At 40.0% G+C, this 13,970-nt stretch overlaps 1 protein-coding gene across 1 annotated transcript; it reads right to left on the bottom strand.

Moving 5' to 3' along the window:
* Nucleotides 1-490: 490 nt before the first annotated feature.
* LOC108413274 (succinate receptor 1) lies at nucleotides 491-7,565 on the bottom strand. The gene is made up of 2 exons (XM_017685715.2): nucleotides 7,398-7,565; nucleotides 491-1,708 (listed from the first exon to the last, which is right to left on the bottom strand). Exons 1-2 carry the CDS (start codon nucleotides 7,452-7,454, stop codon nucleotides 785-787), a joined length of 981 nt encoding a protein of 326 aa, XP_017541204.1. The 5' UTR covers nucleotides 7,455-7,565; the 3' UTR covers nucleotides 491-784.
* Between the last annotated feature and the right edge of the window lie 6,405 nt (nucleotides 7,566-13,970).

Raw genomic sequence — 13,970 nt, forward strand, 5'->3', positions numbered from 1 at the left:
GTAATTAGACATATATCAGAAATGTCTTTTCAAAATAAATGTTCTAAATAAATCTCATTAGAAAGAGTGTAAAGAACCATGCAGCCAATATTGCCCAGATTTATTAATAAACAAACATACAGCATTAAATAAGTACAGGGACAATAAATGGCATAATAATAATGTGCGTATGTGCAAAAAGTTCAGTGCATTTATATATATATATATAAAATACATAATGAAAAAAATACATCACAGATTAAAAAGCAGGGCACTCTTAATTCTCAATTTCACCAATTTTTTAAAAATGCCTTGATGATTAAATCATTGGGATGCCAACAAAGTTATTGATTTGATGTGAACGCGATTCACTGTGAAGAAGAAACTCAGATGTCTTTACAGTGGTGGTGATAGGAACCAGGGGTCACCATGACTACAACACAAATATAGACATTGTATTTACCATCCAGAACCACCAGAGAACCTACACGAGTCTTCTGAGCTTATATGGAACGCTGATGATGGGAAAATAGTGGAAAATCTGAAATAATAAGATAATTTTGCCTTTTAACACCCTGCATGTATGTGTACCTCCATTATGAGTGGGTTTTAAGGCCAAAGTCTTCATAAAAAATGTCTCCATTTCATGTAGGAACTTTCTGTGAAGGAGCTTTTAGAGTTGGACGACTGGTTCCTATCACCACCACTGTGAACAGTTCTGATTCTAGAACAGAGCATTTCACAGCAAACCGCTGTTTACATCTCAAACATTGAAATATGCAGAAATTGTGAAGGTTCCTCCTGCTCAGGTTAACATCCTTCTAATCTGCCTGAGCTTGTCCTGTAGGAGCTCTTTAAACCTGTCCGTCATGAGGAAGTAGAAGATGGGGTTTACCGCGCTGTGGGCGAAGGCCACTGGCCGTGTCACTATGTACACCACTTCAATGTAGACTTTGGAGCACAGAGAAAGCGTTGCTTCTGAGAGCTGCGACGCTATTCGCACATTCCTCATCACGTGGAGGGGCGTGTAGAGCACCAGAAACATGATAGCGGCAGCCCTCACGATCTTCAGGGGCCTCTGAAAGGAGGTACCTAACACCTGCTCCTGCGTCAGGAGCAGAGAAACCATCTTCAAAGAAGACAGGAACAAGGCCAGAAGAGGTATCACGTATCCAGTGACGGTGAGCACCAGGCTGTAGATCAGAGTGCCTTTGGTCTCAGAGAGGCTTCCAAAGTCATTACACTTGGTCCATTCACTGAGCTCCAAGTCCTGTATGACGAAGGCTATGAGTGGTATTACCTGAATGTTGACCCAGACCCAGGTAAGGAGGCTGACCAAGAGGGAGCCCTTGCAGGTCAGCAAGAAATGGTTGCGCAGCGGGTGCCGTATGACCAAAAGGCGATCCACGCTCACCCACACCATGAAGAGGATGCTGGAGTACAGGTTGACGTGGAGGATGTAGCGGTTAGCCACACAGAGGGCGGGAATGATCTTGCTCAGGCCGTGGGCGTAGGTGTAGGACAGGTGGGGTAAGGTGCACAGGAAGATGAGGTCCGACAGAGCCAGGTTAAACAGGTACACGTTGGTGGACTTCCATGAAGGGAGGCAGAAGATGTAGCCCAAGATCACCAGCAGGTTGCTGACAGAGCCGATGGCAAACTCCAACGCGTACATTGGAGAGAGGTAGTACTTCCAGAGCTGAGGGATGACATCAGTGCAGTTGGACGCCTGTAGTGCATATACAGTTTATCAGTGGACATCTGGACATCTAATCAATGTGTTTTCTGAATCTAACACCCTGATTAAAGGGCAATCCCACCCATGTTTCCCAAAATTTCAATTGAGCTTCAATTGTTCAGCCATTCAGAGTCGTTTGAGAGATTACAGTGGTGGTGATAGGAATCAGGGGTCGCCATGTCCACAACACAAATATAACCACTTTATTTACTATGCAAAAGCACCAGTGAACCTATACAAGTCTTCTGAGTTCTATATGGAATGTTGATGGTAGGAAAATAGCAGGAAATCTGAAATTTTATTTTTTGGGGGACTATTTTGTCTCACTTTGCCCTTAAAGTATGTATTCCTCCACCAAAAAGTACATATTAGGCCAAAGCATTCTCACAACTATTGTAAAACAATACTGTGTAGCAAATTCATAACCATTTTACGCAACTACTGTCCGTGAAGAAGCTTTTAGAGGTGGAAGTTTAGAGGTTCCTTTCACCACCACTGTAACCACTCTGAATGACTTTGTTTACATTTTACCTGTTTAATTATGACTTTTAAAAATGTCATAATTTGTTGAAATGTCAATGTTTAAAAAAGGTGGAATTCCCCTTTATCCTCCTTATCAATGGTTGCATGGTCCTGGTTAAATAACAGAATTATTATAGCAGGTCAGAGGCTGATATAGGCAAAATGTAAATAAAAACCAAATGCAATGATATGCAAATCATTTAAACCCTATATTTAATTGAAAATAGTACAAAGACAGCATATCAGATGCTGAAACAGATCATTTTTATTTTTTTTATTTTTTTTAATATATGCCCATTTTGAATTTGATGCCAAAAAAGTTGGGATGGGGGCAACAAAAGGCTAGTAAAGTTGTGTAATGCTAAAAAAAATAAAATAAAAACATCTATTGGTTGATTGGCAGCAGGTCAGTACCATGATTGGGCTCATAGGCTCAGAAACACTTCTGAAAATTACTGCCATTGTAAATCCACAAAGGCAAGTTAAAACTCTAAAAAACAAATAAGAAACCAGATATAAACAGGATCCAGAAATGCTGCCACTTTCTCTGGGCCTGAGCTCAATTCAAATGGACTGAGGGGAAGTGGAAAAGTGTCCTGTGGTCCAACGAATCAACATTTTTAATTCTTTATTGTCACGATTGGCCCCTCCCAGTCCTGTCCATGTGTTCATGTTTTGGTTTAGCCCCTGTGCATTTGTTTTGGTTTAGCCCCCTCGTTTCATGACTCCGCCCCTGATTGTCTCCACCTCTTTTCCACTTGTCCCTCATTTTCCCTGTGTATTTAAGCCCTGTGCTTGCCCTTTGTTTTCGCTGGTCTTTGTGCTGATCTTTGGCTCTGTTGTTGGTGTTTTCTGCTGTGGTGTTTGGTCTGTTGCATTCTGGTTTGTCATGTCTGCCCCCGATCTATCCGTATTGGCTCTATGACCCTGGACCGTATGACCCTTATTTTGGATTTGCCCTTAATACATCTCACTTCTCAGCACGTGCGTCCGCCTCCTCGCTCCACGTCACATTTATGGAAATCATGGACACTGTCCTCTGGCTAAAGACCACTCAGCTTATCAGCACACAGTTCAAGTCAGTATTCTGATGGTTTAGGGGGGCATTAGTGAACATGGCATGGGTGACGTGCGCATCTGTGAAGACATCATTAAAGCTGAACAATATTTACATGTTTTGGCAACATAAGCTGCCATCCAAACGTCTTTTTGAGGGAAGGCCTTGATTATTTCAGCAATGTAAAACCACATTCTGCATGTATTACAGCAGCATTGCTCCATATTAAGAGTCTGGGTGCTAAACTGACCTGCCTGTAGTCCAGACCTGTCACCACTGAAATATATGTGACATTATGAAATGAAAAATCTGACAAATGAGACCCTGAAACCTTTCAGAGCAGAAAACATTTCACTTTCAGAATTATAGCAGTTTCCCAAATGCTTAAAGAGTGCTGTTAAAAGAAGGAGGTGATGAAACACAGCGGTAAACAGGCCCCCGTCCCAACTTTTTTGGAATGTGTTGCTGCCATCAAATTCAAAATATGCATATATTTTTCAAAAAACAAAATTTCTCACTTTTGGCATTTGATATGTAGTATTTCATGTAAGTCTTTCAGTACTTAATGTAAGTATTTCAAATAAATAGAGGGTTTAAATGATTTTTAATAGCAGTGTCTCAACATTTTTGAAAATGTGTGTGTGTGTGTGTCTTGGGTGAGAAAGGAACTACAAAAATAATTCATGTGGTTTACCAGGTTTCTTTTGTACAACTTTAGCCCATATGAGTCAGCCTGTGACTTGCTATGATAGCTCACTCGTGTGTGTGTCTGTGTGTTTATATATGCATTATATATGTGTGTGTGTATATATATATATATATATATATACATACAGTCAAGTCCATCAGGTCTATCTGCATGTGTGCATCTCCACAGTATATTTGAAATGAAGCAGTCAAGATGTGACTGAAGTGCAAACTTCCTGCTTTAATTTAAGGGATTAAACAAACAGCATTGCAGTAACTATTTATGCATCACAGCTCATTTTTTACAAAGTCCCCCATAGTTTTACATAAAAGGCTCAAATGTAATCAGACAGTTGACTGATAAGCAGTTCCACAGGCAGGTGTGGCCTGTTTCCTCATTATTTCATGATAAGTAGAAAAAGGCATTGATTATAAGGGCTGAATATGTAACTGGTAGCTGTTCAGGGAATTGTCAATATGCTGTCCAAAGAGGCGTTGATGCAAGTGAAGAGGGTCATCATTAAGTTGAATAAACAAAACAAATCTATTAGAAAGCTCGCAGAAACATTAGGAGAGGTCAAATCAACAATCTGGAACATTCCTAAAAAGAAGGAATGCTCAGCAACAACAAAAGACCTTGAAGACCACTGATGGCAACTAAAGTGGGTGATCGCAGAATTCTTTCCATGGTGAAGAAAAACCCATCTATAACATCTTGTCAAGTCAAGGACACTGAAGAACAGAACGGTTTGCTAGAAAACATCTAAAAAAAGCCCAAAAAGACTTTTTGGACAGATGAAACCACGATAAACTTGTATCAGAATGATGGGAAGAGAAAAGCATGGAGAGAAAAAAGAAGGGCTCATAATCTAAAGTACAGTGGTGGATCAGTAAAAGTAGAAGTTCCTCCCTTTAGACCTCCACTTGAGTAAAAGTACTAAAGTATTTCCCTACAAATGTACTTAAGTATAAAGTAAAAGTACTAAAAGAGTAATTCTGGCTCTGATGTCCTGTTATCATTTTTATAACCAGACTGGCTTCATGAACTCATTTCAGGTGAAAGTCCTCCAGCGTCTCTCTTGGTAAACCAGTCTTTTAATAGAAGGTCATTAATTAGTGACGCTGACGTCTATTAAAATGATCAGAAGCACAAAACACTGAAGGTAAACAGTTTCCATCAGGGAGAACCGAGTGGCTCTGAAATCACTTTTTACACACAAGCAAAGTTTCAGTTTCAGATTTATTTACAACTTAGTTCCAAGTTTAAGTTGAATAAAAACTGGCTTTAAACTCAGGATCACAGATGAGCTCCTTTACTATGTTGATCTGTAGGCGTCTGTTCATAAACATAAACCAGCCCAAACTCATTTACTATAAAATGAAATGGTGTTTGTAGAAATTCAGAAAAAAGCCGCGTCAGTCTCGACTGCATATGTGGACATATTTCTATATTGAGCTCTATTTACACAAAGTTAGGTTAGTTCATCATTTATGTTGAACAGACTCTCCCAAAGTTTTACGCTGCTGCGCTGACGTTGAAACTAACAGGCCAAACAAGCTCTAAACTCTTTTGGGCAGTCGTGGGCTGGAGGTTAGGGAACTGGCCCTGTGACCGGAAGGTTGCCGGTTCGATCCCCAGCGCCTGAGGTGTCCTTGAGCAAGACACCCAACCCCCAATTGCTACCCGTGGATAGGGCTGCCCACCGCTCCGGGCAAGTGTGCTCACTGCCCCCTAGTGTGTGTATTCACTAGTGTGTTTGTGGTGTTTCACTTCATGGATGGGTTAAATGCGGAGGTGGAATTTCCCCGTTTGTGGGATTAAATAAGTATCACTGACCACTGTGTCCTGATTGGTGCTCTTGCTTTGTGGTTCTTTCGTTTTGACATGTGACGTTTTTATACTCACAGAAACCAAAAGGAACGACAGATTTCTCAAAATGTAGCGGAGGAAAAAGTCGGATATTAGACTCTGAAATGTAGTGGAGTGAAAGTAAAATCCCAAAATGGAAAAACTTCAGTGCAGATACCAAAAAACTACTTAAGTACAGTAACCAATTACATTTACTTAGATACTATCCACCACTGCTAAAGAATACATCACCTGTAAAACATGGCACAGACAGTGACCTAAAACATACCGCAAAAGCAAGCCACGAGCTTCCTAAGGCAAACAAATGGAATGTTTTCAAATGGCCGAGTCAAGTGAGCAAGCTTTTCACTAACTGAAGACAAAACTGAAGGCAGAAAGACCCACAAACAAGCAGCAACTGAAGGCACCTGCAGAAAAGGCCTGGCAACGTGTATCAAAGGAGGAAGCTCAACAATAATAAATACATTATATATATTTATATATTGATATATTGATATATTGATAACGACCATGGCTTGTCAGGCCATCACAGCAGTAAAATATTTGCATCAAAGTATTAAAGGTAAAACTAAGAAAATGATAAAATTCAAATAGATATGCAAAATAGCTGTATTTCAGACTGAAGTGTTTGCGTCACTGAAGGTCTATTTTCAAAGCTTTTTTAGTGCCTGACACATTAACCTGAGTCAAAATCTTGTGTCTTGAGTTTAGAAAGTGGTTGCACAACTTAGCGGTCACAGATGAAGTCGTGTGAATGTGAGAGTACTCCTTTTACGCCCTAAATAAATAAATAATCAATTAAAAGCACTGCTTTTTTTATAGATTGTATTAGAAGGATTATCAGTAACATAAGCACAAACAAATATACATACATTACAGTATATAACGGCTTATTCCAACAAGCATGCGTCAGCTGTCAAAGGCTAGTTTAGTCGGTTTTACCCCAGAGAGTGTTATAGCAGCCTTTATAAATGTTTTTGTTGTCATGGAGGGTTTTTATGGCCCTGTTATCAATGCAGCCCTTCAGTAAAGTGTTCCCAAATAAAACATCCATGTATGAATAACTCATGGAAGTGGTTACAAAATGATCAGTATTAATGAGATCTTTCACAATACACGTTTGACTTATTTATAAGTAATAATAAATATGTGCAACTCAATCATTTAGACTATTGATGTTAAGGAAATTAGAGACAAAAAAAGTTTATTATTTTCACTTGTAAAAGCAAGAAAGGTTCATCAAATGGTGAGTTAACAGAATGATAAGAATGTCAAATATAATATATATAGTAATATTTCAAGTTGAAGACGTATTATAAGTCGCAAAAACTGCCACGATTAGGTTTTACCAATTCAAACGAACTGAATTATCCTAATTTATCCTACTGTAAGCTGTGAAGAGTTAATGCTGAGCTGTTCGGATGATGTGAAGGCAGCAGGAACACAACTTAAATGCCTTTCAGTGGTCATAGGAGGCATGGATACAAAAAAAAAAAAAAATCAGATATCATATATCAGATATGAGCAGATTTGAACCATCTTACCATCGTGCTGTTTGATATTTTGTCTTGTGAAGGCTGCTCAGTGAAGTGAAGCTGCATCCAACAAAGCACAGCAGTTAATATTACACAGTTCCTTTATTACACTGTGTGTGTATTTATGCAAAGCCCTTTTCCCAAAGACATTGAATATAATTGTAATCTACCTCTCTCTCTCTCTCTCTCTCTCTCTCTCTCTTGCTCTCTCGTTCTCTCTGTCTCTCGCTGTGTTCTTCCTGGTTACTCTTGTCAGCCCTTTAATCTGAGTGGGAGGCAGATGTTCAAAGCGATGAGTCGTGAATGCTGTTGTCGTACTGGACAATATATACAGAGCACAAAAAAATCCCATTCAACTCAATGATAAAACTCATTAGTGCTGAGAATGATCCACTTCTCAAATAATACCTGCTCAGCAGTGGTCCTGTGGGGGTCCTGACCATTAAAGAAGGTAATGGTATTCAAATGGATTCATCCCATTTCAAAATGATTGAATTCTCTTGTAAATCATTACAGAGCAATGCAGTGAACTGTAAATTGTTAAAATGAGCATAAAGTTTATTATGTAATTCTACAAATTTTCAGGAAAGGCCAGAGCAGACTCGACCTGCTTAGGAGAAAGAGGTCGTTTGGAGTTCAGGCGGTGCTCCTGAGGACCTTTTTCAAAACAGTGGTGGCATCAGTCTCAGCTTCCCAAAGAAATCTGCAGACATGCCTTCAAACTTCAAAGCCTTTCTGAAATAATCCCAAACACATTCAGTGGTGCTGAGGTCTGGACTCTGGGGTGGTCAGGCCATCGTTCAGCTTCTTTGTTTGATGTGTCCGTCTCCTTTTCTCAGTGAGGCTCTTCTTGATCAGCTACACATCCTTTCAGACCCATAGGGCTGAGTGGTCTTCTCACAGTGGAAGGATGGACAGAAACACCTGTGGGTGTTTTCAGATCTGAAGCAGCTTGATTTTCTCCTCTCTCTCAAAGATGAAAGCTTTCAGTGCTGTTTATCTGATGGGGGCAGTTTTGGTGTCTATCAGGTCTTCCAGGTGGTTGTTTCTCTATAGCTTTTAATCAGTTTTTGAACTCCAGTCATGAAAAGTCGCTTCATTTCACTTTCCTTATGTCAGTGGATTATACCTGATCTCCTCACAAATCTCCTTTAGCCAATTTAGGTGCTCATGAGAGAAAAGTGTGTGTGGCAGCTGGGGTGAGTTTTGGTAGGTGTTTTTGTGAGAGTTAAAATCATGAAACAACGAGCAGAAAATTATACAATCAGGATTCTTCTCTCTGTGGTACCTAGGTTGATACAGCTGAGCTGCTATCTCATTGTTTAGGACTTCAGGAGCTGGACCGAAGACCTTATGTATTAGATTAACCATATACATAACTAGGAAGTGAATCGCCCAATCACAGTTTGGTCACAGAGAGTGAATACCAGTCATAGTCTAAGCAGTGTTCTGGTTAGTTGTTAGGAACGTAAAGCAGTGGCGGTGGCTCTATGCAGAACTCTTTACTGAAAGACTCACTGTAAAACTGATACACACAAGCTCAGATACATGATAAAGTCTGTTACAAGATTCAGATAAAACATGTGGAATGTCTTTTACAAGCTTCAAATGTCCATGTTTAATCTAGAAAGGCCAAAAAATTCTTAGGAATCATCGTTAGCTTAGCGCTAACATATAACCAGAAATCCCACACGGGCGCTGACAGAATTTAGCATTACTGTAAAGATGTGTTTTGAAGGCCCAGCTCTAATAGCCACTGTTCCCCACTGATGGGAATACATGAATACTTCTATTTTTCTGTGAACTGTTGCCACAGCAAATTATATTGGCTTCTAGACAAATACGGAAGTGGTCTTATGCTGAGGTCGCATGATACAAACAGATAAGTGTTGGTGTAAATGGTGGTGAAACTCAGCAACTGCTCTCTCAATTGTTGCCACATCTATCTGTATTTCACATACAAGGCTTCTAGATAAATAGAGATGTGGGGACATCACAAGATACAAATGAATAAGTGGCGTAACTCAGACAGCAAGACTGAAAGGCAAGTAATTAGACCTCCATGACCTGATGGTTGAAGGTTGGTGGTCTACATTATTTGTACTTTTCTTTACAAATTCAGCCACAGAAACCATTTATTTCCTTTGAGTATATTACACCTGCCAAAATGTGAATGTTTCACCAAAGATAAAAAAACTCCACCTGTAAAGACTTACTTACACTATATTGCCAAATGTATTCACTCACCAAATCAAATCATTGAATTTAGGTGTTCCAGTCACTTCCATGGCCACAGGTGTATAAAGCCGAGCCCCTCGGCCTGCAGACTGCTTCTACAGACATTAGTGAAAGAATGGGTCGCTCTCAGGAGCTCAGTGAATTCCAGCGTGGTGCCGTGATCGGACGCCACCTGAGCAGCAAGTCCAGTCATGAAATATCCTCACTACTAAATATTCCACAGTCCACTGTCAGTGGGATTATAACAAAGTGGAAGCGATTGGGAACGACAGCAACTCAGCCACGAAGTGGTCGGCCACGTAAAATGACAGAGCGGTCAGCGGATGCTGAGGGGCATAGTGCGCAGAGGTCACCGACTTTCTGCAGAGTCAATCACTACAGACCTCCAAACTTCATGTGGCCTTCAGATCAGCTCAAGAACAGCGTAGAGAGCTTCATGGAATGGGTTTCCATGGCCGAGCAGCTGCATCCAAGCCTTACTCAGAGTCCTGACCTCAACCCAACAGAACACCTTTGGGATGAATTAGAGTGGAGACTGTGAGCCAGACCTTCTTGTCCAACATCAGTGTCAGACCTCACAAATGCGCTTCTGGAAGAACGGTCAGAAATTCCCATAAACACATTCCTAATCCTCGTGGAAAGGCTTCCCAGAAGAGTTGAAGCTGTTATAGATGCAAAGGGTGGGCCGACATCATATTAAACCCTAAGGATTAAGAATGGGATCTTACTAAAGTACTTTTGGCAGTGTAGTGTATCTGAAGTAAAATAGTCATCTTCGCACAAAATACACATTTTACTTTAAAATTTGCTCCTTTATGTGACTCATAAATCTACTCATAAATCTTAGAAGAACACCACCATTCAGTGTAAGGAAAGAAATTCACTTAGCTTTTCTGAGTATCAGAGGAAAAGGGGATTTCTGTAATCTTTGTGTCTCATCACACAGGATCTGTGTTCTGTTTACTTACAATGGAATAAAAAAAAGCCTCTATCAAACATGAAAAGAAGACAAATTTATACAGTTAAGCCCAGAAATATTTGGACAGTGACAAAAGTTTTAGTATTTTAGCTGTTTATGAAACCATATTCAAGATACAGTTGTATATCAACATGAGCTTAAAGTGCAGACTGTCAGCTTTAATCTGAGGGTATTCACATCCCAATTGGAGGAAGGGTTTAGGAATTACGGCTCTTTGATATGTAGCTGCCTCTTTTTCAAGGGTCCAAAGGTAATTGGACAATTATCTTAAAAGCTATGTTGTGGGCTGCATTGGCTATTCCCTCATTAATCCATCATGAATTAGGCAAGTAAAAGGCCTGGAGTTGATTCCAGGTGTGGCATTTGCATTTGGAAGCTGTTGCTGTGAGCCCACAACATGTGGTCAGAGGAGCTCTTAATGGAAATGAAGCAGACCACCATTAGGCTGAAAAAAAGAAGAAACCCATCAGAGAGATAGCAGAAATGTTAGGAGTGGCCAAGTCAGCAGTTTGGTACATTCTGGGGAAAAAAGAGCCCAGAGCTCGGGAAGTCAAAAAGGCATGGACGTCGCACAGAAGACAACAGTGGTGGATGATCACAGAATCGTTTCCATGGTGAAAAAAACACCCTTCACAACATCCACCCAAGCTAAGAAAACTCTCCAGGAAGTAGGTGCATCAGTGTTTTAGTCTACCATAAAGAGAAGACTTCATGAGAGCAAATACAGAGGGTTAACCACAAGGTTCAAACCATTAATCAGCCTCAAAAACAGAAAAGCCAGATTAGACTTTACCAAAGAACGTCTAAAGAAGCCTAGAACTTCTGGAGCAGCATTCTCTGGACAGATGAAACTAAGATCAACCTGTACCAGAGTGATGGGAAAAAGAAAGTATGGAGAAGGCTTGGTGCAGATGGACAGTGACCCAAAACTTACTGCGAAAGCAACCCGGGAGTTTTTTAACGCAAAGAAGTGGAGTATTCTGCAATGGCTGAGTCAATCACCAGATCTCAACCCATTCGACCATGTATTTCACTTGCTTAAGACAAAAATTAAGGCAGAAAGACCCACAAACAAGCAACAACTGAAGACAGCTGCAGTGTAATCCCTGGCACAGCATCACAAAGGAGGAAACCCAACGTTTGGTGATGTCCATGAGTTCCAGACTTCAGGCAGTCATTGCCTGCAAAGGATTCTCAACAAAGTATTAAAAATGAACATTTTATTTATGGTAAAGTTAATTTGTCCAATTACTTTTGAGCCCCTGAAATGAGGAGGCTTTGTAGAAAAATGGTTGCAATTCCTAAATATTTCATAGGATATTTTTGTGCAACCCCTTGAATTAAACAAATCCAATGTGGTGGCCTGCAGAGCCCAAATCATGAAGATTGTGTCACTGTCCAAATATTTCTGGGCCTAACTGTATTTGGTGTATCTGCTATGGCCTCCCTCAAGCGTACAACCTGTTTTTGTTGTTGTGTTTGTTTGCGTCCAAGGAGATGTTTCTGAGAAGAATAGATATAAGCATCTGCAATAATCTGCAACCGTCTAAGTGTTGGCCCTATCATCAAGAGATCCTGCAAGCTTGATCCCTAGTGATGCTACAGCCGTCCATAGCCAGGAGTCCAAGAGAGCACGATGAAAAAAAAAGAAGGAGAGCACATCGTCCAAAAAGGATATCAAATGTTTATTTTTTTGGACCATTGGACACATTTCTAGCTTGTCTCAGTCCATTTTAAATGGGCTCAGGCCCAGAGAAGGTGGCAGCATTTCTGGATCCTGTTTATATTTAGTTTCTTCTTTGTATTTAAGAGTTTTAACTTGCATTTGTGGATGCAGTGATGAACTGTTTTCACAGACAGTGGTTTTCACAAGTGTTTCTGAGCCCACGGAGTGATTTCACTACAGAATCATGTTGTTTATGCACTTTACCAGCCTTTTGTTGCCCCCGTCCCAGGTTCTTTTTGAATGGCAACAAACACAAAAAATTGCAACAAATTCAAAATGAGCAAATATAGAAAAAATTAAAAAAAAAAACAATATAATTGAGCAGCCCTACAGAGCATGCGCATATCATTAGCATAGCATAGTCCCTCAGTGTTTTAAATGTTTTATTGTGTATTTAATGTTAATTCAGTATAGAATTATGAACCCAACACGAGAATACAATAGATACAAACAACATGTCAAACGAACAGAACAATCAAACAAAGACCAGTAAAGACAAGGCGCAAACACGGGGCTTATAAAACAGGGATAACGAGGGACAGGTGAAAACGATCGGGGCAGAGTCAACAAACAAGGGCGCTGAACCAAAACAAACACATGGAAGATCCAAAACACAAAGCACATGGACAGGACTGGGAGGGGCCAATCGTGACAATGGCATACAACTTCAATAGACCACAGCCACATGGTGAGCAGACAGAGATGTGTCCCAAGGTCTGAAAATCAGGGCAACATTAAGAAATGTCACTAAATTTGTCACTAAATGTTACTAAACTTACATTAAGTAAATTTTAGTAAGTATTTTTTTTTGTATTTTGATGAAAAATATGTGTACATCTGTTCAGAGCTGTGTGTGCCAGTCATGTAGTGGCTGGCATTTTTTAGTTATTTTTGTTATCAAAATAAGCTTAAATTGTCACGACAGAAACAGTTACAACGAAAACATTTGGTAAACTGCTCATCATCAGATTTCTGCAATTATCTGATCACTAATCATGTTCACACTGATTCCTTAGATCAGATTAAGGTCTATAAATCTGATAAAGAGGCTGGATTTGAGCTCAGTAATGGAGTTGTTTTCAGCGCATGTAAACGTCCTGGAAACAGCGAGCAGTGTTTAACACAGAACACGTGACAAGTACAGCACTTCAGGAGTGATGCTGAAACTGACATGCTTGACGAAATGACGGATTTAAATATTCTTCATCTTCTAGATGATGGTCCTACTGTAAGCCAAAGTGACTCAATGTTAAACAAATAAGCCGCAGCATGACGACTGAGTCATAGGTTTACATCAAGACTTATTCTGTGAGTTTATTGGCTGGTTGTAAAGCAGTAATCTGATTACTGCCTGACGAATGTAAATCCGGAGTTTCCCCATTATCTGGGGAAAATACTATCTTACTGTCCCAAGAGTAAGAAAACACACTAAACCCGTTACTGACACAATCAGATTATTAAGTGTAAACACACTGAACCAGTTACTGACACAATCAGATTATTAAGTGTAAACACACTGAACCCGTTACTGACACAATCAGATTATTAAGTGTAAACACACTGAACCAGTTACTGACACAATCAGATTATTAAGTGTAAACACACTGAACCAGTTACTGACACAATCAGATTATTAAGT

The sequence above is a fragment of the Pygocentrus nattereri genome, chromosome 19, assembly GCF_015220715.1.
Source record: "Pygocentrus nattereri isolate fPygNat1 chromosome 19, fPygNat1.pri, whole genome shotgun sequence".
Classification (NCBI taxonomy): Eukaryota; Metazoa; Chordata; class Actinopteri; order Characiformes; family Serrasalmidae; genus Pygocentrus; species Pygocentrus nattereri.

Coding starts and splice junctions, on each gene's coding strand:
- LOC108413274 (XM_017685715.2), bottom strand. CDS start 7,454: ATGCAGCTTCACTTCACTGAGCAGCCTTCACAAGACAAAATATCAAAC. Junction 1,709..7,397: donor AAATATCAAACAGCACGATG/GTAAGATGGTTC, acceptor TATGCACTACAG/GCGTCCAACTGCACTGATGT.